The sequence below is a fragment of the Uranotaenia lowii genome, chromosome 2, assembly GCF_029784155.1.
Source record: "Uranotaenia lowii strain MFRU-FL chromosome 2, ASM2978415v1, whole genome shotgun sequence".
Lineage (NCBI taxonomy): Eukaryota > Metazoa > Arthropoda > Insecta > Diptera > Culicidae > Uranotaenia > Uranotaenia lowii.
The window spans coordinates 174025493-174052986 of record NC_073692.1 but is presented as its reverse complement, the minus strand read 5'-3'; the positions used below and the strand labels follow the sequence as shown (position 1 = coordinate 174052986).

Here is a 27494-nt window from a genome sequence, read left to right as displayed (position 1 = left end):
TTGACATCACTGCTGATGCCTCGCGAAGTATTGCATGAAAACTAGTCCTCGCGGCACCCAGTAGTGATGTCAATTGAATTTATCGGTTTTCAATGCCAAAAGACATGCCTCCATTCAACACCTAATAAATTTGTTTTATAAAGTTCGAAGTTTTTCGACAAAGTTGTTCAGCGGAAAATTTCCTTTCAAGCATTTACAAATTAGCACAAAAATCATACATTACATAGTGCATATTCAAAATGCACATTCATCTGTGAATTACCATGTTATAAAATTTGAACAAACTCAAACTATGGTTTTCGAACCTTTGCTCGTGATTGATTCACCATAACTTCACCTCACTTCCCTTTTCCCTATATCCAAGTGGCAGAATATGATTTTCGATGTTTAGACGCCTTTTTGCAGCTTAACCAAAGGACCTTCATAGCTACACGGCGGCGCATAGTTTGAATTCAGAAAAGTGACGATAAGAAAAATGATCCCCCGCATTCCTTCCACATTCGCTGGCTCCTTCTCCGGGGAAAACGGCCAAAGTTTTCGCTTAGAAGTGGTTTAAACTTTCTTCAATAGACCGCGAATCCGCATCGGGACTCTCTTTATAGGAAGGAACTTCGGCGTCAAAAAAGAAGGTGCATCGTGGCTGAGCAGTGAATTTCTAGCGGGTGGGGAGTATTGGAACTGATTGAACAGTTGAAGGAGAAGTTTCGAGAGGGAAGAGGTCAGCTCCCATAAATTTCCTTTATCTCGATACCCTCGATGGTTTTTTTTTTCTTTCGCTCTCCGATGATGTAAAATGTTTTCAGTCAAGCGCATCCAATCAGGTTGAAGTTTGGCAAACTTCGTAAGGAAAAGTTATGCGTGATCAAACATTTTCGGGCGCCAGCTCTTTCTCAAATTGCATAGTTTTTTAAGAAACTTAAACTTAAACTTGGAATATTTACTCACTCTATACCGAATGAGCACTAGAGTGATCTTATATTAAACCTAAAATTAGACTTTTTAGATTGATTCCCAGATTCACAGTTTGAAGTGAAGTTCATTCTATAGGCTTTTTTCAATTACCAGGAATTTGTTTTCACTTAAGTTATTTTCGCAAGAAACTTCAATACCTTGCTAGATCTTAATACTCCGGAGTGCACCTTTTCCAGTTCTTTCATATTTTTCTTGCACAATCCACTCTCACATACCGGCGCATCCACAAATTTGAAAGCATCTTTTCGGAAGGATAAATAATATGTACCTCACTCTCACCGGACGTTGAGTAGATATGGTGCATCAGTAAGCTGGCAGAGGTCGAAATTTGTTCAAAGCTTTCATCCGTTCATGGAAAAATAACTTTTTTTTTCGGGAATGTTTCTTAACCTCATCTTTGCCAGTTTGTTTGAATGATGCAGGTCGGTATTCACATCTTTTTTTATCCGGAGCATTTTGATTTCCGAAAAGCATCTCCAGGGGGTTCGTCGGCAGAGATTGTTTTTTTTTCGAACGATGCAAAGGATGCAAAGTTGTGAAATAAGCTGACAAAATTTCAAAGAATCTAACGGTTTCTCAATTTGCTTCTTAACAACTCAACTTTTTCACAGCTTAATATATTTTTCAACATTTGATCGATACTGGATAGAGATCATATTCTAATTTCAGGCTATAGATTTATGCTGGTTTACTATTTTTATTTCGAACCATGATTTTCTTAGCTCATCGCCCGCACAAATCCCCAGTGCAATTAATTTGAGCTAAGCTGAGACGTCACATTTTCTCAGAAAATCCACCCCCTGATTCGTCTCTGACAAATTTATCTAATCATGTTTAATTAATCGGTGTCCTTTTCTCTCCGAAGCTATCCTCAATCAAATTCCAATTTCATCTTCTAATAAATGATCTACTCAATCCCCGGATGGGCGGCTGGCTGTCAGAATCTGGTAATGGTGTAGAGAGTTATGTAACGTCATCACGAATCACTTCTTTGCTATTTAGAAGTGAAGCGACTGAGAGCTCAGGATAATTGGTTTGGTGTGGATTAGTTTTCCCCTTCGTTTTGAGGAAAGGAATGCTTAGTTAGAGAAGACAGAAACTAATCATTTACTCAGAACGGAAAAAATATTAATGATTCCAACCGCACCAAGTAGATATATTGACCAAAAAAGGTTTTTTTTATTTGCTTTGTGGAAATACGATATGAAGAAAAACAAATTGTTAGGCTATAAATTTTTCTCTGCTTAGAATTGATAAAGAATTAACGTAAATAGAAATGCTGTATAAAATATTAGATATAACTTTCACGAACGTTAAAAAAAAATCGATACATTTTTTATGAATCAACCACTAAGGCTGAAAGAACCCCAATCATTTTTTTAACGTTTCAAATTTCCCTACTTAAAAGCTTCTTCGACCTTTATTTGAAATCTTGTGCCTTCAGATGCAAATCAAAGTGGGAAGATTCCCATTAACTTTTTGCCTCTACTTTGCACAAGATTATCTCCCGTGTGGATTTCCGAAATGGAAATAATCCGATCTCAATCCCCTCCCGGTGAGTGTTCCTGGTTACGGGAATTTGCCTTGCTAGGAAAGCTACTTTAGAGCAGTCTTGCCTTCCCCAGTGTGCTCGAATTATCCGAGCTTATTTCCGATATCGAAATTTCATTTCCCAAACCATACCTATACAACCACTGGCAATCGCTTTCGTTAGAATTCTAGATGACCGGGAAGGGCTTGCTGGCCCGGGCACAGGAATGAAACGAAATGAAAACCTGTTTGAATGTAATGAGATCAAAAGGCTTTCAGCTGGGTGGTTATGCACAGGCTTTATTAGAGGTTAACCATCGGAAGCGTTTTCCAAGGACTGGGGAAGTACACCAGACATTTTTTCGTAGTGAACTTTAAAAGTTTCTATTTTTGTTCGCTAAAAAATTTATAGAAACTGCTTCACAAATCAGTATGAAATTGGACCATTTATTGACTAAATTACATAGAGTTTTCTGTAAAACATTGCAAAACTAATCCAGAACAAGAAGAAAGTGAGAAATTAAACCTAAAGATAAAATTGGTGCACTTTTCCTCGAACTCCCATCATAAGCCTCTTTACAGTTTCCGGCTTGACTTTTCGGCTGGCTTTTGTCCACATTTTCTTGAAATCTTCGATGGACTGTGCTTCTCTATCATCCTTCCGCAGATTGCGCTTGATGATTGCACAGTAACGCTCTACCGGGCGCAGCTCAGGACAATTTGGTGGATTGTCCTCTTTCTCAAAAAAAACATATCTTGAAGGATTTCAGTGGTTTGAGAGTAGCTGAAGCGTAGTGTGCGGAAGCAAGGTCAGGCCAGAACAATGGTGGGCTTGTATGATGACGATGAAGAGGAACAAGGCGTTTTTCGATGCATTCCTTACGATAATTTGCACAATTGATGGTACCTGTTGTGAAATATGGCGAACTTCCTTCTCCGCAAGAGCAGATAGCTTGCCAAACAAGCACTTTTTTGCTAATCTTTTCGACTTCAATGGATCGCTTATCATGAGGTACCTCCTTACCAACAATTGCTTTAAAAAATGGCGCCCCAGGAAGAGCGGCTGTGTCCAGTTTGCTATAAGTTTCATCGTCCATCAAAACGCAACGGTTACTTTGCTTCTTCAAAATCGTATCCAGTCTCCGACATCGCTGCTTCGCTCCGTTCGTGCTGTTCCGTGCTCCGTTTAGGATGTCTCTGCTTCCTGTAGGTCTTAATGTGGTTCCTTCGTTTTATGTTTTGGGCGGCCCCAACGGAAATGTTCAGTTTCTTGGCAATCCTTCGAACAGAGTTGTGTCCATGTGACAACAACAGGTTAACACATTTCTCCTCGATTTGTGGATTTCACTATGCCTCTTCTGGTTTCGAATCTTGGCAAATCTTCAAGAGAATGGTGCTCTCCAAACTTCCTGATGATTTGATAAACCGCAGACTTCGGTCGTTTCACAAGTTTTGCAATATTTCTACACGATAGTCCATCTGAGCAGTACTTTTGAATTATAAAAACATGGGTTTCTTTATCGATTCGTCCATTTTACGAAATCCAGTCGCTTTCTCAAAAAAAAATATGTCAGTGCTTTGTCAACAAACTTTTATACACGATGAAACCAGTTTCATCAAATTTGGGTTAAACGACAACTTTTTATCGTAACATCTAGGTGTCCGTTTTATAAAATGAACACTCCTTAGTAAGCTAAAATGTGGGTGACACAAACCGTATGGGGATTTTATTTTAATTATCTGACAATTTGCGCCGGTGGTCTTCAGATCTTCCCAAAAATTTATAATTTGGTTCATTTTTACGACCTAAAACACATAGCGGTATCGAATTTTGAATGCGGCGAATGCACCAACATCCCTGTTTCGAGAGAAACGCGTTTAAAGTTTGACAGCTCCATAAGCTCCTAGCAAAAGTATAATTTTGTATTTTTAAACTGTGACCCAAAGATGGGTCTTGACTCAAACATTCAGTCAGCGAAACTTTTTTTGTAGAGAAATGAATCCAACTTAGATGAAATTTCAGGGACTAGATAAGGGAAAATTGATGTTGAAAAACATGCCAAAAAAATTTCGCCTTGTCTCCCGGTGAGACTTGAACCCACATCTTGCGCCTCTCCGGGGCCCATGTATTAACATTCTACTACAGGAGACCAACCTGGCGTATGAATATTATACTGGTTGAGTGTCGATGTCTATCGGAATGAAGGGAATAGTTCTCCCATGTGTTTTTTTCGCATGTTTTTCAACATCAATTTTCCCTTATCTAGTCCCTGAAATTTCATCTAAGTTGGATTCATTTCTCTACAGTATAATTTTGTTTTCTTAATTCCTCGAAAATCAAATATCATTCAGACAACTTTGTACTATCAAAAGGTAGATCTCCAAACGTACTTTTCGACCCAGGTAATAACTACATTTGTTTACATATGGCGCATTCGCCCTTTTCAAAATTCACTACCGATATATTTTTTCGGATTTCTAAAATTTTTATTCTTCGAGTTGGATTCGAAACCAGAAAACTTCTTTTATTGGCATTAACTATGCTTTACAATGATCTTTGATCGAAAAGTTAATGTACACAGTATATGACCAGGCTGCAAAAGCAACATTAATTAACAATATGATACCTATATTATTGATTTATGCTTAAAGTCAGCTTTGTTGCGAAAATTCTGCAAAGCAGGAAAAATAGTGTTTTTTACCTGCTTTCATAAGTACGTTGTTAGAAGCGCACGTTACCTAAATATGTGAGTGCAGTTGTTCAACTATTGTTTGTTTTCGATGCAAAAAACGAAATTTATTGTCATTATTTCTTTCCTAACTCTTCAAGGAGTTGTTTGCCTACTTTGGTGTCTTCAATTGAAAGTTATATCATGAATTGAGCTATGCTCTGATATTTTTGGCAGAATATTCGGTGATGCAGACGGTACTTTTAGACACCATTTGAAGCTTATTTACATTTTTTAATGTTTTAGGTCATATTTTCAAATGTTTAAAATAATTTATTTAGAAAGCTGATAAAATTTCAATGAGTTTCGATGTGAAATTTTAAGATTTTCGAAGATAAATATCAGAGTTATGTAGCTTTGAAATATGATTTTATTTTATTTACAAAAAAAAATGTAATCAAAAACTCGAAAAATAATAATTTTAAAAATCTTAAAAAGTACATATGTTTTAAGTCGTAAAAATGAGTTCAATTTTTTAATTTTTGGAAGATTTTTAGACCCCCGGCGCAAACCCGTGAGGTAATAAAAAAATCTTCGTATACAAAAATTGGAGCAACACAATCAGACAAATTTATTTTAACTGCAAATATTCCTTAAAGAGTATGCCTGGGACAATGCTATTCACTGTTTTAGTGAATAATCAGCTCATTATCACCAAAACTTTGTGTCCCGATCTGACAATTATACTAAATCAAATATATTATAATCAACATTGGTAACTCTCAACATGCTTCATATACTTCAGCAAGGACATGTTTTTCAGCACCACCTCCTGGATAAAGTTCTTACTAGAAGGAAATTTCAACCATTGAGGTACTGAGGAAACTCTGAACATTCTTTCCATCAACCGTGGGTTCGCGTCTTAACTACATAAGTTCGTGTTTGAACTTGCATTTCTATGACCACGCAGAAAATTTTGTTTATGTTCTATTTTCAACATAGGAATTTCTGCCTACTCCAACTTTTCTTCGTGTAGCAAAGTATGTTGCTATGGTTCTCAATTTGTGTTGTTTTCTGCCGAATGGAAAAAAGGTGCTCCAGATAATAATAATAATAACAATAATGATGATGTGGTCATCAATAAATCTCAAATCATATTGTAGAGTAGATTTTGAGATCAATTTACTTAGTAATTTGTTGCCTTTTTATGATTTCTTTTATAAAATATTCAGTATTGTCCAAAAAGTGAAATTTCCATCAATGATTGTTCCAATTCAAATGACATTAGAATTTCAAATTGAAGATTTATTAGCATACTCCGTCAGTCGGGACCTTTTTTCCATTCGGCAGAAAACAACACAAATTGAGAACCATAGCAACATACTTTGCTACACGAAGAAAAGTTGGAGTAGGCTGAAATTCCTATGTTGGAAATAAAACATAAACAAAATTTTCTGCGTGGTCATAGAAATTCAAGTTCAAACACGAGCTTATGTAGAGTTAAGACGCGAACCCACGGTTGATGGAAAGAATGTTCAGAGTTTCCTCAGTATCTCAATGCTTGAAATTTCCTTCTAGTAAGAACTTTCTCCAGGAGGTGGTGCTGAAATACATGTCCTTGCTGAAGTATATGAAGCATGCTGAGAGTTACCAATTTTGATTATAATATGTTTGATTTAAGTCTTGTTTTTGAAATTTGAATGTTATTAAACTTTTATCACATTTGGAGTTTTTACATACTTTACGCCATTTTAGGTACAATGAAGGTGCATCATTCTACACACCTGTGCCGAAAAAAATTGGGTTTCCAATCACTTTCGAATAATTGGCTATGTCATTTATGCTACGCTGAAGTTAAGCACTTTTTGGTTGACCCACCCTTTAATAACCTGATAATTAGTTGGTACTAATTCAACGTTCTTGGAATGAAAAACTTCTTTCAAATGCTATCTTTTTTTCAAACAGTGACTTTCCATTTGCTGACAAAAAAATTTATGTTATTATTTCTTACATTATTATTCCCACCTATATGGTATGACACAGTTACGTAAATATGTACGACCAGTGTGCCTGGATTGATAAATTCTTCAAACATCCGCGTATCGGCTATGCAAATTGAGCTGCCAAACTGCCATGTCAAATTATTCGTAATTTCGAGGCACCGACCGTTATCCATGGTTGCTTACTTTTTTTCTTCTCATATGTGAACAGATTTTTGCAGCCTAAATATGTCTCTCCAAAATTGATGGGTCAACAATATGCATTTGTGCTGTCGGATTGTTCAAACTAAAGGTCACATTCAAATAAAGACCTATAAATAGTTTTGCTGGTTGCAGTTTATTGTTCCACTAAGCGGAGGGAGATATTCAAATGCCATAAATTTATTCGACTTTCTGCTTGTTCCGAGGTTGAGCTGGCAGTTTGGTCTGGCAAATGCGAATCCATTCAGGAAAACTTTTCCCAATTTCAAGCCGAACAACCAGCTTGACGTGACTGGTGTGGCCAACACGCAAAACCCACCCCGCAAATCCCACCAAAAATCCGCAGCCCGTTGAAGAGACACGTTTTGAAAACAGCAAATATTTACTAAACATTTATCACCGACCAAAAGTGTTAATGGCTCATTTAGCTGAAGCAACAAATTTCGAACGCTTGCTCGTTCACTGATCCATTTTTCTCATCACTATACACAAGCTCTGAATAAATATATATATGAAGATGGACAGGTTAACAGTGCAACATTGCAAAGACAGACTCCAACTCTCCTCTATTTGTTGGAAGATACGAAACATTGTGTTGGGGAAAAGTAATAAATTCAACCCTTTGTAGAATATTTACAAGCGTTCAAAGTTTATAACTATAGACAACTGGCATTCTATCCAAGGATTTGTATTCCGTTGAAAAAGTAGCAGTATTCTTAATCGAAATTTGTTTTATTTTTGAAATCAAGCTTACAATTATACAGTTTATGTTTATGCAGGAGATACCAGTAGTTATTCCATCCATCCATAGTAGCATCTTGATTTTTTTTAAATAGTTCGTTTTCACTAACACAGTTTCACTAGAAACTGCCGGTTTATCAAGCAACAATCTGGATTCCTCCCGGAGTTACTAACTTTGTGACGCCGGGAAAAATTACTTAGCGAATAAGTCGGCAGCTTCCGGTAGGTCCTATCCTTCGATGGCAAAAAGACGGTTTGCTAATTAAAAGCTAGACAACGTGCTCTTGTTCCAACTTTAACCTGCTGCAAACTGCCAAGAGGATTTTCGAGCGTCGCTGTCTAGGAAAGGGGCAATGTGAGTAGAAATGGATCGAGATAGAGATAGAACGGGAGAGACTGACGAGGGAAAGAGCGAAAGTTTCACTTCATCATGTTTTCAAGCGTAAAGTTCTTCGCATAATAAAAGCGACGTGCGAAAGCTGCAAAGATTCTTGAATTGTTAATTCAAGAAGGAGGTACGACGTAAGGTATTAATAGGAAGTTCAAGGACTTTTCCCTACTTAACGGAGTTAGGTAGAAGAACCGACTCTTTTACGGTGTGCACAGGATATTTTTTTTTGGTTTAGAGAGTGTTCATCAAAATACAAAAAAACTCAGTTTTGGAATATCATTCGAGGAAGTTTTAAAGCAAGTTAATCCCAAGCAACCAAAGATCACATATTTACTTGTATGAAGGCTGACTGGTTGAATTAAAGGGAATCCTTCAATTGCTTTGATTCAGCATTTTTCTTCAAACTTTTCACATAACTCGTTTGGTTTAAATCGGTGAAATGTTGGGCTATCCTCTCGATGTGCTTCGCCTTATTTTCAAGCTGTATTCTCAATTCAGGAATTCAAAAAATTAATCTTTGCGGTCACTCAACTTTCATCCCTGTTTACTCTCACCTCAAACTTTCCTTGCAACTCGTTTATAGTTAATTTTAATAGAAACTAAAGCTGTTATTAAAGTATTCTATTCATCTTCATATTTTCCATTCTACTTGCACATTTTAAATTTTTTTAAACTTGATATTCGAACCAACTTCTTCAGGTTGTCCTCTAGGCTCGTCCTCTTAACATAATTTACAATTTCAAGTGGATCCTTACTCACTTGAAATTTAAAAAATCATTCTTGGTGCTCTCTCGAAACACTTATTGATTTATTCATATATCAAGCTATTCTTTCAAATCGCTCGACTTTTGATTTTAATCTATTTTATTTCTTAATGAAAAGCTGTTCTTTTGAATTTTTTTTCTCAATCCTAAGCTATTCTGTCAACTCGCTTCTAATTTTGATCAATCAACTTGAACTGTATGGTTCATTCCTATAACAAGTTTCAAACTGTCCTCTCGACACTTTTTTTTTCTTAAAATCAGCTATTCTTTCGACTAGCACCATATCTCAAGCTGTTCTCTCAACCCGCTTAATTTCCAATTAGATAAGATGACCTCTAGATTTTTTATTTCTAATTTCAAGCTGTCCTCTCGACTCATTTCATAGCTGAATCTTATCCAAAGCTGTCCTCTCAACCCACTTGATGTTCAATTTGATGAGTTACTTAGGCTTGTCCCACTTTTTTTTTTAAATTTACAATCTTCTCGACTTGTTTGAAATTTCTATCTTATCTTAAGCTGATTTCTCAACCCACATGATTATCAATTCGATGTGATATGGATCCTGTCTTCTCAACTCGCTTGAAATTTCTTTCGATACGATTAGACTGTCTTCTAAAAGCGCCTTTCAACTTCTAGCTGTCATTTCAACTGGCTTGAAATTTCTATCGATATGATCAGGTTGCCTTTCAACTCGCTTTCCAATTTCAAGCTTTTCTTTCGACTCGCTTAAAATTTCAATCGATTTGTTTAGGCTGTCCTCTCAACTCGCCTTCCAATTACAAGCAGACTTCTCACACCGCTCGAAATTGTAAACTTTGTCAATTTTTTCTTACGGCTCGCGTAATATTTCAGATTATTTTAGTTTACCTATTTTCCCACTTTTTGTACTGGGTAATTAAAAAACTGCTTTGCTCTTGCTGCAGCAAGATTGATGGAATTTTTTTGAACGTGAATTGGTGCTCGCCTTTGTTTGCCTTTTTTTTGGTTCAATTTATTTTGTAATTTCTGTATTTCGAGGTTAACGAAAAATAATCTGTCTCGGTCGCCAAATGTGCAGACCAGTCCGGAGCTCCAATGCTTGGGAGCAGCATCGAAGAGCCCTCGGATCACGAGCTACCGGGAGAAACGACGCACACTACTTGACTCGCTTCTTCGACGACCGACTGACTGACCGACAGGCTGCACGCTTGGGGAGAATGGCCCGGTGTCCGTTTAATCCATTCACACTCACTGGTAGGGCACCATAATGTGGACGGTGGTACACTCTGAAAGTATGCAGTGTTGCTTGTGCCCTCACCAATACTATCGAGAATTTTGACAGGTCGTGCTTTCCGATGTAAACTAATTGTATGGAAGCGAAAACAAAGGTCAACTGGTGATGGATTTTCATAGCTTGATGTGGGGTCTCATCCAAAATTTATGAAAAAATGATACAAATCGAATAATTTTTAAAATGATTTTTAACCCAAATAAGGAAAACAAAAAGTTTCAACATAAGGATAAGTGTTATCCTACTTATGGACTAAAGTTCTTTCAAAACAAGAATATTCAATACAATATTCCTAAAAATACTAAAACTTTTTTCATGTGACTTTTATCAAACTTAGAGCACAAGCAAGTTCAAACAGAAGACATTTGAACTGGATAAACCCTATAGATAAAAAAAAATGAATATAAAGAGATAATTCATTTGATTTAAAACCTCCCACTCTTTTATAAGAGACACGTTCCATACAAAAACTATAAGGGTATATACGGACGATAGTATTGGCAAAAAATTGGCCTCAGCCATAACCTCAAACTTTGATTTGCTGGCGGCCTCACCAGTGATGCTAGGTGCGTTACTAAAATCATTATTTGTTTGATTTCAACTAATTATAATATTTCTGAATTGATTATTTTTTTTGAATGTCAACAGCTAAACGTTTGAATTCATTATGAGGCGTCCCAAAATGGATGAAAATAAGCCATATTTCTCTAATGAATTTTCAAGGTGAATTAAAAACATCTGAAATATGTTTTCATATACTGCTTAATAGATTCAAAATTTGTTTCTATCTTCTAAACGAATGCCAAATCATTAACTGTTACAAAAAAAGTAATTTAATGATTATTATAAACAAATCCACATAATTCGCTACCTCGTTGAAGTGTGCGATACAGGCAGTTGTTATTCCGTTCAGATAAATGTTGCAATCAATTTCTACGCATTTAATTGCATTTCATTTTTTTCTAGAAATCTACGGGAATATTGCAAATTCTCAGTACTTATGAAAAGGTTTTTCAATAACAATGCAATTAAAAATATAATCATTTTCCAAATATCAAATCACTTGGCAACCCTGAACACCCAAAAAAATCAAAACACGAACACCGTGTATCGTTTTTCCACAGGGAGAATTTGTCGATATGAGTATCGGAAAAACGCGTTTATCGTGCGCCCTTCTCAAAAATCGGTTCTGTTCTTCCATGGTTTGAGGTTAGGGCTGAGGCCTCCTGCTAAGGTGATGTTCAATATATCCTAATATAGAATACGGCTCAATACCAAAAGTTGTCAAAAAAAAATCATAAAACTTTGAACACGAGAATGTTTTTATATAAAGAGATGATTTAATTTCAAAACAAGGGATTCCTTTTCAAATTGATTATGAAATACGACACAACATATATAATTTACATATATCAAGTTTATAAAACAAACGTGTTTTGACATAAGGAGATGCTTTTTTACAAGCCTTCCACTTTCAAAATCTATGTAAATAAAACACCCAAGCTCGAAAAAGACCTCTCCTAATATAAAAATGGGAGGTCTTAAATAACATCAAGGTAAATAGAACACGACTCAATCTAAGAGATTTTCAATAATTTTTATTCAAAAACTTTCATTTCTTTCCTATCAATTAACAAAACAAGCAATTTGAAATTCATTGAATGTAAACAGTCTACCCCATTAAAAGGAAAGATCCCATCCAAAATTAATGTAAAAAACGACTTAACTTAAATTTTTTTTTTCAAAAATTCCCTTAATTTTTACTTTGACATATTGAGAAGATTTTTTAAACCGAAAGAGACCTCCCATTTTTTTCAACAGGAGGGGATTGAAACCAATGATATTTGATTTAAAAGTTCGCTACTCAAATCGACAATTTTTTAACTCATCTGCAGTTAATAGATTTTAAAAGTCTACCTTCCCAAAATTTACTAGTTCGTCAGAACCCCTCAACAAAACACTAAAGCAACTTTAACAAATATTCTATTTAATCTGTTTTAATGGGGTGCTTCTTCTAAGTTGTTCAAAATATATAAAATTCGTCCTATATTTCTCTCTAGTTTTTCTGAAGATGGCTGAAATTCTGTAAGACGAAACGTAGAAAAACAGCAGTTTTGTTTTCGTCGTCAATCACCGAAAAATATCAATTAAAGTAGACCACAAGAAAGTGTGGTGATCAAAACCAAACAAACAAACAAAAATCTAAGTTGTTCAGTAATGAAAGAAAAAACGGGAGTACAAACAACTCAACATTAAAAGTTTTCATAATACGTATGGTAGAATAAAGTTTCTCACAAACAAAGTAAATATGTTTAAGTTAATTAAAAATAATTTATAGAAAACATTAAAGATAAGTGAGGTTGAATAATGATCAGTAAGGTGGTGCCAAAGCAGCCCTGGTACAGTTAGTTGCGTCATTTCAACAAAGGATTACTTGATCAAGAAGAACGATTTTTTTATAATTTCAAAACCTGTAAGAAAATTCAGTGTCCCTGTTTGAATATGCATTGAAATTGAGGGTCAAGCAGATAAACTTTTCTTTAACCAATCTTAAAAATATCCAATATAGAACTCGACATCACCTTGTTAAAAAATTTCCTTGATATGAAGTACATTTTTCTAAGCTTGAGCATAAAGAATGAAACTTCTACATAGTTTCAAATAAATTCTTTAACATTTCTTCTTCGCAATGATATGTACACATTTGAAAACTTAAAAAATCGACTGATTTGATAAAAGAATCATTTCACTGTGAGAACACACCATTCATTAAGATTAAGCAACCTAATTATTCCGAGATAGGTTATTTTTCCCAGTGGGAGCCGGAAAATAACATAACCGACCGATTTGATATCGTTTATCCGGATTATTCATGTTTCTTTGAGCAACAGCAACCACCAGACACATCCCCTAATGCCTCCGGAATTATGCTTAACATGTGATATCTTTGCTCAACTGATTCCGAAAGCTCTTTGTGATCCCCCATGACAGGCCCGAAGCTAGGGGTTCTTCAATACGATGTACGATGTGGTGGTATTTACTCCTTAAAAGTCAACCCTAGGGTCTGAGAAATTTCTAAAAATTATCAAACTAATTAATCATATTTTATAATGGATCTAAATAAAGTTGTTATTGATGAGGTGAAGTAAACAACTATGAAACATCCTTAAGTGCATCCCTGACTGGTGAGTTAGGCCCCCATAGAGAAATTAACTTATTCATTATCATAAGAGTCCTGATGGAATGGAAAACCAGTGCGGTAGTCTGACAGGTTCTCTCGCCAGACCCGTGCCTAACTAACCGACATGGTGTTGTTGATGTGTTCTTGCCAAAGGTACACGATTCCTCGACCAACCGAACCACCCACTCATCCATTCACCTTATCCAGGTGCTTCTTCTTCAAAATAAATGGCTCAACTCGCGTGGATATGATAACACAAATGATGCCGGTTTATGCATCTTTTTTGCTCCATCTCTCTCATTTTAAACTACCACTTTGTTCCCAGAACGAGGATGACGTCGGCGCGGACGCATATAATCCAATCAAACCATGAACCATGAAACGGGTCAGTGCAATGCCAGTCAGCAACCGGGAGCCCCGGCAAACAAACAAGTGATACATTAAAACATAAATGTCCGCCCAGGGGAAACGTCCGCAACTCGGCACATTCCGGATAACCGGGATGATACATGAGAGCGCATCCGAAACAGCATAGCAATAAAAAAAAGAAGAGAGCAGGCGGAGGGAGGGGACACACTTATCGGTAGCACGGGTACACATTTAGTAGTTGTTCAATGGCCAACCGACAACACCGGCAAACGAACCGGTATCAGCCAAATGGGTATTGTAAATTTGGCGATTTACGTTTTTAATTAATAATCACACCGGACCGTTGCGTTGCGTTGTCGGGTACAAATTGCGATACAGAGACCCCTCGACTGCAAGTGTGGTTGGAAACATTGGGGGTGAGTGGTCGTTAGAAGCTATCTAAAGCCGGACAGGGATGATTGAATTGATTAAAATTAACAAATGACATGGGTTGGTGAATCTGTCCAGTTGGATGTGGATCAGGTAAAGGATTATTTCAGAAATGATTGAGCGGGATCTCGCTAGAGTGGACATGATGAGTTGGAAACATACATAAATACTTTCAGCTGTTGTTTAATTTGTGGACAGGTAATTATGCCACAGATATTTGAAAGTTACGGCATTTGTGACAGTGAAGGATTAGGGTAGAACGTTGGAGCAGTTGAACAGAACTTAATTCCAAGGAGACTTTTACAAGATATTGGGGCTTATTCTGCGACGCGAGTGACGTGTATCACGAAATTTCACTTCTTCGTCCTGACTCCAGAAAATCCTTCAGAAAAAAAATTTGTGTATCGATGAGCTCTGAAGAACAATAACAGCTCATCCGAACGAAAATTCCGAGGCTAGAGAGGCTATTCAAGCCAGCAAATCGATATAAAATTTCAACGATATAAAGTCACGTCACTCGCGTCGCAGAATAAGCCCCATTGTCAAAATAAGTTATATTTGACTATTTTTTGGGATTTTCTCGCTACACGACTAGATTCGCTCAGGCCCTTGAACACAAGTCACATTGCATACGACACGATCGACCGTGGAACGAGCTATGTACGAAGAGCTATGAAAAATCACGGAGTGTGGAAGCGGAGGATGAACCACGAGCTCGCGCGACTCTGCGGCGAACCGAGTATCCAGAAGGTGTTGAAGGTTACACGGATGCGCTGGGCAGGACATGTTGCGAGAATGCCGGACAACTGTCCTTCAAAACAGGTGTCCGCTTTGAATCTGGTAGAAACTAGACGAGCAGAGGCACAACGAGCGAGGTAGTTAGACCGAGTGGAGTGTGATCTGGCTAATGTGGGATGCTCGAGAAGCTGGAGAATGGTTGCCATTGGCCGGTTGAATTGGAGGAATATTGTTCATAAGCTTAAGTCGTGAGACGGAAAACGATGTTAGGCGGCATCTATTAATAACGTAACTAAAAAAAATGCAATTTTTTGACTCCCTTCCCCCCTATGTCACAAATCGTATCGCTGTGACGTACCCCCCCCCCCCCCCCCCCCTATTAAAATTACGTAACACTGATAGTTTATCCTCGAGTTTCGTAAGTCGACTCCTAAATCTTTTATCGATACTTCATGTAGATCTAGCATGGGTTCTTTGCTCACTATTGATCTCTCAGTTGTCTTTATCACCACCCATCGATTCGGGATTTTAGCCGAGCATGGGGTATCGATAGAAGATCTAGGGGTTGACCGATGGAACTCGACATGTACGCATACTGGAGCCTATTCACGTTCACCGTGGTGTAACTGGCTGACGTGCCGTTGTACTGAAGCGAAAATTGCGGGTTCAAGTCCTTGCCGGTGAGCCGTTGTACCTTTTTAGAGAAATTTATGATATTTACGGATTATGTTCTTTCTTTCTTTCTTTCTTCATTGATATCTCATTTTTCTCTAATACGTCCCATCAGCTTTGAAAATGTGATTATTTTCAGGTATGAAGATGTAGGCCGAGACGAATTTAAAACATTAGATTTGATTTCTCTGAAAATTGCTTTTCTCGTTCAGCCAGAGTGAACCGGGCCATACAAACCTTAACATACATATACATATCTTAACTGTTAACTTACCGCTTGCATTGTGAACAATAAGAAGCAATAAAGTAAGAATTATTTTGCCATTAAACTTCAAAAATTGGAAAACAAAATTTAAGGGATTCGGTTTAGCCTGGCTGAACGAGATGTGTAAAATATGTTGACAATCCGCAATATGCAGTTTTCAGCTATATGAACGCTGTTTATCATTAAACTTATCAAATATCAGTTCTTAAGAAGCCCAAAATCTGTTGAGAAACGGAAAATCCAACACACGTAAGATTATTTCGCACAAAAACCATTTTCTTGACCAAAACGGGCTTTTCATCTTTCTTTTTAAGGTGGCTCTCAGTTCATTTTGGTGTAACCTGTTTGTGCATTTTCTCCTGCCTGTAACATTGGATTTTTCCAATAAAAGCATCAAAATTAGAAAAAAATATTCTGATTTTCACAGGGTAGATAGTTGAGCATACGATGCAATCAATATCTCATTTTTTTTTAACTTGGCGTTCAGTTCGGTCTGTCAAAAACTATCAAAAATATCAGCTGAGAGAAGCTAAAAGCATGAGAAACTGTAAATGGCTCTATTTTTAGAAAAATGATCAATTTGGTAGCCTCAGAAATTCTTGGTCAATGGGTTTTCCCATTTTTTTTCCTAAGTAAGTAACCTTACTTGAAATTCCTGATTCAATTATGTGCAATCGATGCCATTCAATAAAAACTAAATCTACGTAAAAATTCCGTAGAATCTATCTTTAACCCTTCATTTCATGATTTTTTTGTTTTTTCATGAAAAAATTCTCAATAGTGCGCAATAATGAGTACATGATGGGAAAAATAATGAAAAAATATAATTTTCACACATTTCGAGTATTTAGCCAAAATATTAATTGTTGCAAATTTGCAACAACATGAAATGATTATACCTTTTTGTTCTTCACACAAGACAGCTAGATATAAATGCTTACTCTTAGTTTATCTTGCACTAACCATAGTTTTGCTCAAAAACTTCGTAAACGTAGTGTCTGGACACCATTTAGCTGGGGGTAGCACCTATGTATGCTGGTTATCCACCATGGGTGCACGGATTCACCGCAGTTCCTACCTAAGTATGTGCTTACATGCATTATTGAGATTAATTAGATCGACAAATCTCCAGTTCTTTTGAAGTAACTTCATTTTTTGTGAATGATTTTATGTAGTTTTATGATCTTCGTGTTCATGGTATTTTAGCGCAATATACAACAATCTAAAAAAATGTTTATTCTCGGCTAACAACAACGAATTTTAAAACCATTTATAACAGAAAAAGTGATTGTTGTACATGGTATACTTATTTGCAAAGAACCAACTAACTTGAAAATCAGGGAATACAAATTGATGAAGAAACAATTTGCATTGTTTATTGAAACACCAATAATTAAAAAAACAAAAAACAATATTTTCAATATTCCTTCATTAAGAAAACCGATAGATAAAATACCTTCAAAATGCACTCATATAACTTTTGTTGAGTTTTTTTTTCTTTGAATCATAGATTTATTCATTAAGGCAATTTACTTATAAGTTTCATTTTGCCGAGTGGATCACTATTTAATCCATGTTAGTAGAGGAAGGAGCCGTGATAGTTGCGGTGACTCAACTGTTAGCTTTCTCTTCTGATTTGGAGAAGGAAGGGGAACGTTTAGGGTTCAATATCGAAAACGATTTTCCGATGGTACACATTCTGAAGAGATAACGGAATTATAAATAAGTAGGACTAAAATGATACTGCTATTTCTCCATCATGCGCCGTTTCCTTATCACATTCGTTCTGAAAACATTAATACTGTAAACATAAATACTGTTTAAATGATAAAAAGTAATTGAAGCACATTATGGAACTCATGTTACAAACTAGGGTACTACATTGTATAACGTTGAGAACATGTAATGCATTTGCTCTTCAAAATTCAATGTACTAGTATGGAAAAAAGTATGTTAATAATTAATTTACTAAAAATGCAAAAATATTTATTTTGAACCCAGAAAATCTTTCCCGGGGATCACAATATAATATTTAAAATCATAGAAACACAGCGCTTGTTGTATTTGAAAAATTAATGATTCAAACTATTACTACAGATACTTCAACTTCTCAAAAGTCACAAATTTGTACTAAATGTGACCCTTTGGAAATATATTATCGAACTTAATAATCTGAGAATACATTTGAAAACATACTTAGGCAGAAATTGTGGCGAATCCGTGCACCCATGGTGGATAACCAACATTCAACATACATACATATGTGACTCTTTGGAAATTCAATTTTTCAACTTTTATGCAGAATTTCTAACGAGGTTTCGTAATTAATGCCATTTTTTTAACTTTATGATACAAATGGTTGATGATCTAGTCAAATGGATTTTTAACTGTTTTTTCCCATATTTCTATAGTTAGTAGCCATTTTGTTCAGTTAGAGGCTAATGCATCTGCATTATTTTTAAAAATGTCGCGATAACATGATAATATAACATTAAAATAATAATACTTTCATCGGGACACATATACACTGTTTAAACGATGAAACATTCGAAAACACACTTTGTAGCCCATATACGTAACTAAAGGTGCTACCGTTGCATGATGTTGCAAATTTGCAACAATTAATAAAAGGCCATTATATCAGTCAAAAATATAAAAAAAAATCTTCAAATTATATTCACTTGTGTTAATTGCATTACTGAAAATGCGAAAATATTTTTTCCAGTCAAATTTTTTTTCCTCGGTTCGAATTGGACTAAGTCAAAGTTCTGAAAAATAAGCCTATTTTAACATTTCTTTATTTTCAGATTGAAGTTGGTCTAGTTTGTACATATATATTCGGAAAGTCATTTTTTTTAATTGAATGGTATCTTGAAGTCAGAAATATGATTATCATGAAGAAAAAAGTTGACTATTTGAATTTCTGCATAATTTACAACAGCTTTAATTAATTGTTGCAAATTTGTAACTTTATGAAACGAAGGGTTAAATTATTTTTAGTGTAACTACGTTTCGATTCTTGTTGGGGTTTATCCAAAGACTGGAATTGGTTCGTTTAGTTTATTTTGTTGGTTCTTAGGTTCTTATTCAAAAGTTGTAAGGCGACCTGGCTTACCCAATGATGCAAAGATCCAGGGATAAATCTTAGTAAATTCTAATAAAATTAAATTCTAATTGCATACTATATCATTGCAAAAACCCATAAATCAAGTAATTTTTTATCGAAAAATTCAATAAAATCAAGCATACAAAAAAGTAATATCATCTTCCACAATTTGTTTTTGCTTCAAATTTATTTATTTCCCCCTTCGGTTCTTTCTGTGAAAATTGACGGAACTGCAAAGAATGAACCATCTGGCATTCCAATCCATATTCTTAAGTTTAGAAGTCTGGAGTAGGTTGATTACAATTATTTGAGTATACTGAATAGCTAGAGAAATATTTTTGGATTGAAGTTTTTTTTAATATGTTATTTAAATAGATTTAATACCTAACAACTTTCATCATATATGTAAGTTATATATTGTGAATCCCCTTTTAATCCCTTTTTAATTCAGCTGTTTATTGAATAATCCTAAAACAATCCGATTCAATCCTAGTTAACAAAAAAACGGTTTCCTCCATCACCAAGTTCTGTCGAAGATATTTCAAGTTCGCAGCACCTACAGCAAGCACACTCCCCCTTCGCCACTTAAGAGGGACGACCCGGAAAACTTAGCACGATAATCACGCTGCAGATGTGACATGGTTTAAAATTTTTGTTTGCAGTGCAAAACTTTTGCAGCCTCTTTTTCATGATTCTGTGAAGCAGCAGCAGCAGCAGAAATTTGTTCGTCGAAGAACAAAAAAAAGTGCATCATTTTGTGGGACAGTGCAAAAGCTATTGTTGCATAATACTTAGGCGTTCTGCCTAGAGGGCGTTCTGGGATGCACGGGAAAACTGCAGCCCAAATGTGTGCGCCCAAAAACAGGCGCTGAAGAAAATCGTTTCAGAAAAGTGGATGAGGACAAAGAACAAAAAACGCCGAAACGAGATTTGCGAATTCAAAGAGTAAAACACGAATCCTCCACGCGACCCGCACCAACAGTTCTTTGAAAGCAAGTTTGTTCAAATTAAATTAAATCACATTATAGCTCAACATATTAATTATATTAAAGCACAAAGAAGAGTAAGGTCGACGCCAGAAACTAAACTACACAGAAAAAAATCTGAACTTCAACTACAAGTTGCTGTGCTTAAGTGCTCTCGTTGCCTTCCACGAGGAAGTGCGGCAAAGGGCCTTTTGTGAATCTGTGAATGGGTGAGTGAGTGAGTGCAAAGAAAAGTGGAAGCTAAAGAACGAGCGGAAACTGCTCAACAACGAGGGTTTGTCTGCGAAAGTTTCTGCGAATACTTTATTGCCCCTTTGGCTGATTTTAAAACGCAGAACCCTGCCCGAAGATCATCAGAAAAGGTCCCTTTTCGAACTAAAAAAAAACCTGCCATCGCCACAACTTCGACAAGCCGAACGAATAGAGGGAACACTTTTTAAATGTTTATTAATAATTCATTGTTGCAGATCGTCACCACCTTGCTTGTGGTAAGTAGAATTTCCATACAGCGACATATTTCCAATATAATGTTCATTGAAATAACAGGTACAGAAGTAATTTTGATTAACTCAACCAAAAATACCTGTATCACAAAATCTTATTACGATTATTTTAAATAAAACATAAATAAATGGCATTCAATTTTAAAAATAGAAAAGTAATATTATACTTAATGGATATTAACTGTTTATCCTTGAATAATCTTAAAAGTACACCCATAGAAAAGGTTGCAAAAATCCAATGCCTAAAGTCTGTTTCACATAGAATCTGGGGCGGGATTATGGAACTCGAAACAATCGAGTTTCGTTCGATTCGACCAACTTTGGCATTACCGATCTCGATTCGAATGGAACATTTCGAGATGATCTACTACCCGATTTACTCGAAATCTAGTACGTGAAAATTTAGAACTCGAACGAGATTCGTAATACTGATGCTAATTCGATTCGAGTTCAACTCGAAACGGGTAACTCGAATCGAATAGGATTCATAATTCCACCCCTGGTCGAATAAAATAGATCATTTCTCCGCAAAGAAATAACGTACAACAAAAGTAAAAATGTCATTTTGTAGGGTTTATATTGCACTTAAAGGAAAAAAAAATAAAAATCATTCGTCAGCTGTGACACCACCCATCATTTTCTGCACAGTACTGCTGGTAACCTCATTCGCCATCTTGTTCCACCACTTTTCCATTTGAGCGGGTTTTTACATGGTTCTGCCACATTTCTTCAGTTTGCCCTTAACTATTGCCCAATATTTCTCGATGGGACGAAATTCCGGACAGTTTGGTGGATTGATTCTTTTTTCAACAAAATCGATCCTTTTCTCCTTATACAACTTAACGACATCCCGGCTGTAGTGACAGCTTGCCAGGTCCGGCCAGAACTTCACCGGACCTTTGTGGGACCGAATGAATGGCAAAACCCTCTTCTGGAGACATTGTTCGTTGTAAACATTTCCATGCATTGTGCCCCCAGTGATGAAAATCTTATTCTTCTTTCCACAACTACAGATCCCTTTCCAAATCATCAACATACGGACAAATTTATCTGCTAAAACAAACTTGAATCTACCCGGAACATTCCCTTTACGCTTCGCAAGGTAAAATTTGTTACCGGGTATTTATCCAAAATCCATTTTGACGTAAGTTTCGTCGTCCATCAAAATGCATCCGTTGTACTTGGTCAACACTTTCTCGTACAACTTCCTTGCCCTGGTTTTTGGCATCCAGGTTTTGTTTCAGCATCCTCTTGGGGTGTTTGCTTGCATGATACGACCGCAAGCCTGCTCGCAAACAAATTCGTCGAGCTGTACTGTGGTTCGTCTTGAACTTTTTCGCCAAATCACGCAAGGAGATTCCAGGATTATTGTGAACTGATCGAATTACCTTTGCCTGAAGCTTCCGGTCATATGTTCCACTTTTACGCCTGGTTTGCTTTGCTCGATCCACCGTAAGGGTCTCCCGGCAACGTTGCAGCACCGAATTTACGGTCGATTTTGGATATTTCAGGAATTTCGCGATCTGTACGACTAACCACGTCGGTTTCTCTACGTGAATTTTCTCTCGCCTTTCGCGTTCCATCGTCGATAACTTTTGACTGACTGCTTCAACCTTCATGAAATTTTCACCACTAAGTAAACAAACCATCTGGATCAAAATGCTGTCAAAAAATTCGCGATGTGACAACTAGGGGCGCTGCAGTAAATGAAAAGATGCGACCAGATTCTATGTGAAACAGACTTTATTTAGCAAATGTTTGTACCGAAAGTGAAAATGAATCCTTCTTTGTATGTATTTGACAAAATGTTAATATTTAATTTATATGGCTAAAATTTAGCTTAAAGTTGGGACATTTTTCAAAAACCGAACTTAAAATTCAAACCCGATCATCTCAGGGTGGGGTGGACCAAATTTCAAAATTTTTTCATACCGATTAAAATATATTTGTTTAATTTTGTGCGAAAATTTTGCAATGTACTTAAAATATATAAAAGTTTGGGATCACCCCGAAGTATGGTGTAACGACCAAAAGTTTGGGATCTGTCTTCTAAAACATGCATTTTTATTTCACGCGTATCTCTGTTATCAAACAACTTATTGTTCATCTGGTAAGCTGATTTGGAAGCTAATGAGTTGAACTTGCTTTATGGATATTAAGTTGAAATATTTTTGAAGACTAACTTCTTTAGAACTTTAGCTAAAGATTCCAAATTTTCTGATGGTTTTCACCAAATAGTTCGTCCGTTAAAAAAAAGCAAATTTGTTTTGACCATTACTTTGATGTCTTACAAGGTATTGCAAACAGAGATGTTAAAATCGCGAGTCTACAAACTCGCACTTTGCCCTTCTTTGCAGAACGATTTTATTTCGTTAAACTCAAACTGCAATGATGCTATCTATAGTTCAACTCGAAAAGCATCAGGAAGTAAGCTTCGGGTAAACTCGGCAGGAGTAAACAGCAATCGGGGGAAACATCAGCGAAGCGAACAGGGTTGCCAACATTATTTTTCAAAAATCAGGGAACTGGCGATATAAAAATCAGGCAAAATCAGGCAACGTTACAGAAACGGAAATTTTGCTCAAAGTGATGACCTTTTTGGCTTTCTTACAGAAAGGCATAGGGAACGGTCAGTTTGGGATATCATTAATTAAGGGTCCAAGACCCCACTTTATAGGTACCAATCGACTCAGCTCGACGAGTTACGATGATGTCCGGGAATTTGTATGTTCCATAAAAACGTTCTTAACACATTAACTCCTATTCTAGGTTTCACGATTTTGATGAATTTAGTATCAAAAAATTGGATCTTTTTTCCTGTAGGACCTATCTCAAAACCAAAAAAAAACAAAATTGTTTAAAAATTTTCTATTCCATAGAACATATTTTGCTTACGTTGGCTCCAAAAAAGGTAGCCATTTGCTCAGCAGCAGTAACCAGCAATCGCTAAATTAATTACAGAGGCGATCGAAAATTTGTCAAAAAGTTCATCAATCAGCCGAGAATCGACCCCACGACATCCATCATGAGAGTTCAGAGAGCTAACCCTTTGACCACTAGTGAGCGTCGAAAAATGTGGCTCTCAAACTTGAGCACTTTGAAATATGTTGATGGTCAAACTCAGTTGCACCGTTCTGGTGCCTTGGCCGGTTTGCGGTGTGTCGGTCCCGCCGATATTTTCTGGCTCTTTTTTGATTTCTCCTTTTTCATTGCTTTTCAATACAGCAAATGGCGGCTTTGGGCAAGTCAATCATAACCGCAGCTTTCCCTTCAGAGAGCCGGGTGTCGGCAAAACAGCGCATCCGCACAGAAAAAATGCATGGAAGGGAAATGATTAGAAGATTTTTTCTGAGCCACGCTTTTTGTTGTTGTTGTTGGGTTTTGGTTTGATTGGCTCGAGTGTCAAATCCTCATATACGCAACCTCGCTTTTTAAACCTTTTTTAAGTGAGACAGAATTATGTTTGAGAAAAGTTTCAAATCAGGATTAAGGTTCAGAATCCAGATTCATAATTCAGTTTCAGAAATCAGATCTGATATCATTTTTTTCATCAAACTTTGCCGAGGTTGATTTCAAACACCATATGGACAGGGGTTGCTTTTAATAACCATCCAGAGTTCATTTTTACCGGACAAAGCACATGTGCTGATAGTAGAAAAATTGAAATTTTAACCGTTTTTTTTTTTGTTTCTTCTGTTTGAAGAACGCGGCACCGCCGGCACAATGTTCTTGGATTTAAAATTGAGCCTATCTTCAGGAGTATACGGGTCACAAATGTATTAGCGAGAACAGTGGCATTATAGAACACATCATTGATATGTTTTATGAAATGAATTCTACCACTGAATTACTATTAAGAATGAGGATTCGAAACTAATAAATCTTTTTTTAAAAAATTAAGCTTTCGAATTAAGATTTCTGTACAGACATGACATTCAGAATTAACATTTAAATTCATAGAAAAGGATTTAGATGAAGAATTGAAATTTAGAGTTCAGATTTTCAATAAATTCCAAATTCCAATAAATAGGTTAAAAATGATTTTGAATAATTTGAAGATTTTATTTGACCTCATTCAATTGTTTTGAAGTATATGATTCATGTAAATTTATTCAAATAAACATTCTTAAACAAACTTTAAAGATTCAGAATTCGGACTCAGAATTAAGACCTGACACCCAGAATTTTTTTTTGTTCCTTCTTCTGTTCAAAGAACGCGGCATCTCAACTATGTTCTTGGATGTAACAATGAGCCTACTTTCAGGAGTTAAAAATGGGTCACGAATGCATTAACGAGAATAAGCTGTGTGTAAAGTACGGAATTCATCATTGATTTTTTAATGAAATGACTTTTTCAGTTGAATTTCTATTTGGAATGACAAATCGAAACTAATAAAAACCGATTATATAAAATTACATATTTTTGGAAGCTTTCGAATTCAGAGTTCTGTACAGGATAAGCATTCAGAATCAACATTAGGATTTAAAAAAAATAATAATTCCAACTAAGTCAATTTCGATTTGGACGTAGGAAATTTGACAACTTCAATAGTCAATGCTAAAACCGCTTCAATACCTAATGTTAAACAAAAATTTAGTCAATCTTTGATCGATGATGATCTTCAGTTTGAAAAACATTCGTCGGCGCCGATATCAACGAACTAGATATCCTTATTTAAAATTTATTTATTGCGACCTTCAAAACGAGATCAAACGTCGTTAAATTTGATTCGTAATGAAAATTTTTCAAAGCAGTAGAGGACATAAAACCCTACTTAAAGCCATTTTGGAAATTAACTAAAATTCTGGAAAAGCCCCAGAAGCCAATTCCTACTTTGAAAGATGGGGATAAACATCTTTTAACTAATGCAGAAAAAGCTACAAAACTAGCTTAACAGTTTCAGTCTGCTCATGATTTTAATTTAAACGTTGTAAGTCCGATTGATGCTCAAATTTCCCTAGAATTTTATGATATTCTTTCTTAACAAAATGTATTTGAAAGTTCTTGTGAGACAAATATTGATAAACTTAAATTGATTTTCAAAAAATTTAAAATATGTAAGCTCCGGGGGAAGATGGGATTTTCTATATTCTTATTAAAAGTTGCCTGTAAGCACTTTAAATTTTTTGTTTAAAATCTTCAATAAATGTTTTCACTTGGCTTATTTTTCCAATTTGGAATCAGAATCCAGTATCAGAATTCAAAATCTAAATCTAAATCATTATTAGATTTGAATTCCTCATTCAAATTAAACATTATAACCTACTGTCAATTGAAATTGTAAACTTCGCAAATCATCGGTTTGTCGCACTGAAACTACACTAGATCCTTATGTTCGGAAAACGTCTCATGTGAACAAACAAACATGATAGTAACCTTTTCGACGCAACACTAGTCCTGATTGACCAGAAAACGCTTCATGTGAACAACGAACGCGAAAATAAATTTCATCAATTTTCATTCTTCCGAAAGAAAATGAGAATTAATCTTTTTGTATAAATTAACACTGAACACACCTACCGACATGACACACTCGTTTCACCCACTTCTCTGAACGTACCCCACACGGACCAAAACAAACGAAAAAGTGGAAAGAATTTTTGCGTGCGACTGCTGTTTTTGCTGCCGACGGAGATTTCTGGTCTTCAAAAGGACTGATTTCGGCCTTCCAATTTGACCAGATATCCTCCAAAAATATTCGGACGATGGACGGGAAGAAGCTGCTATTTGGTTCCAGAAGTTTTTTTGCCAGGTTAGTAAACTGTATCGAATACAATGTTTTGTTTTTAATGGAACGTCTATGGGGAGGGTTCGGGGTATTTTGTTTGTATCTTTTTAGGTTTATCGATGGATAACTCTCGCCAATAGAAAGAAAACGATAGTTGGGAAAAATCGTAAATAGACATCTATCATCGGATATGAATTGAAGGATTTTCTTTGATGACCTTGGAACCAAAAATAGATTCGCTAATTGGGGTAAAAGTGTTTTTAGCTGTATGAGAAGTCAACCCCTTTGCATTTGAGTGACTATAGCGGACGGGCGATTTTGTTAACGGTGACCTGTTTTGAAGATTCGTCGCGTACATAAACTACACCCGAGCAGGACATAAAAACCGGAATGGAAAGGTAAAAAAAAAGATTTTTTAAGGATTTTTTTTGGAAAGTAACAAACTGCTACGGAAATCAGAAATCACAATAATTGATATCAGATTCATAATTCAAATTCAGGACTCGAATTTTATTTTGATTTCATATTTAGAATTTCTATTTTTCGTTTATGCAACAGCATGCATCAGTAATTCCATATAGAATTAAGAATTCGAAGTCACAATCCAGTATCAGAATTTCAGATACTGAATTCGAAGGACGTTCATACAAGTTCAGATTCTGAATAACATGTTAGTATAAATTTTAATTCAAAACTTAAAATATAACATCCAGATTCAATTTCGTTAATTCATTCATTCAGAATTAGAATTTTTTTAGCTTTACTTAATAACAATAAATTGATAAAATTTTAGGTTCAGATTCCGATATTGGATTCGCAATACAATTCAGGTTGTAAATTTATCTTCAGACATAAGATTTAGATTCCGATTTATTAGTTAGATTCAGAATTCTGATTTAGAATCATAAATCGGATTTAGAGTAGAGATCAGGTTCAGAGTTAAAATTCAGATTCAGAATTCATATTGAAAATTGTAAA

At 35.8% G+C, this 27494-nt stretch overlaps 1 protein-coding gene across 8 annotated transcripts in view; it reads left to right on the top strand.

Moving 5' to 3' along the window:
- Window positions 1–27494, top strand: part of LOC129744503 (thrombospondin type-1 domain-containing protein 4) — a 308628-nt gene that overhangs the window by 252225 nt on the left and 28909 nt on the right. For 3 of the 8 annotated variants that reach the window (XM_055737058.1, XM_055737061.1, XM_055737064.1), the window contains exon 2: window positions 20351–20772. The exons of 1 other annotated variant lie outside the window; for it this stretch is intronic. In XM_055737058.1, coding sequence (XP_055593033.1) covers window positions 20725–20772 — 48 coding nt within the window. In that variant the 5' untranslated portion in view covers window positions 20351–20724. Of the gene's footprint in view, window positions 1–20185; window positions 20773–27494 lie in introns of all 8 variants that reach the window. 4 more of the 8 variants (XM_055737057.1, XM_055737060.1, XM_055737063.1 and 1 more) reach the window with 2 other exon arrangements.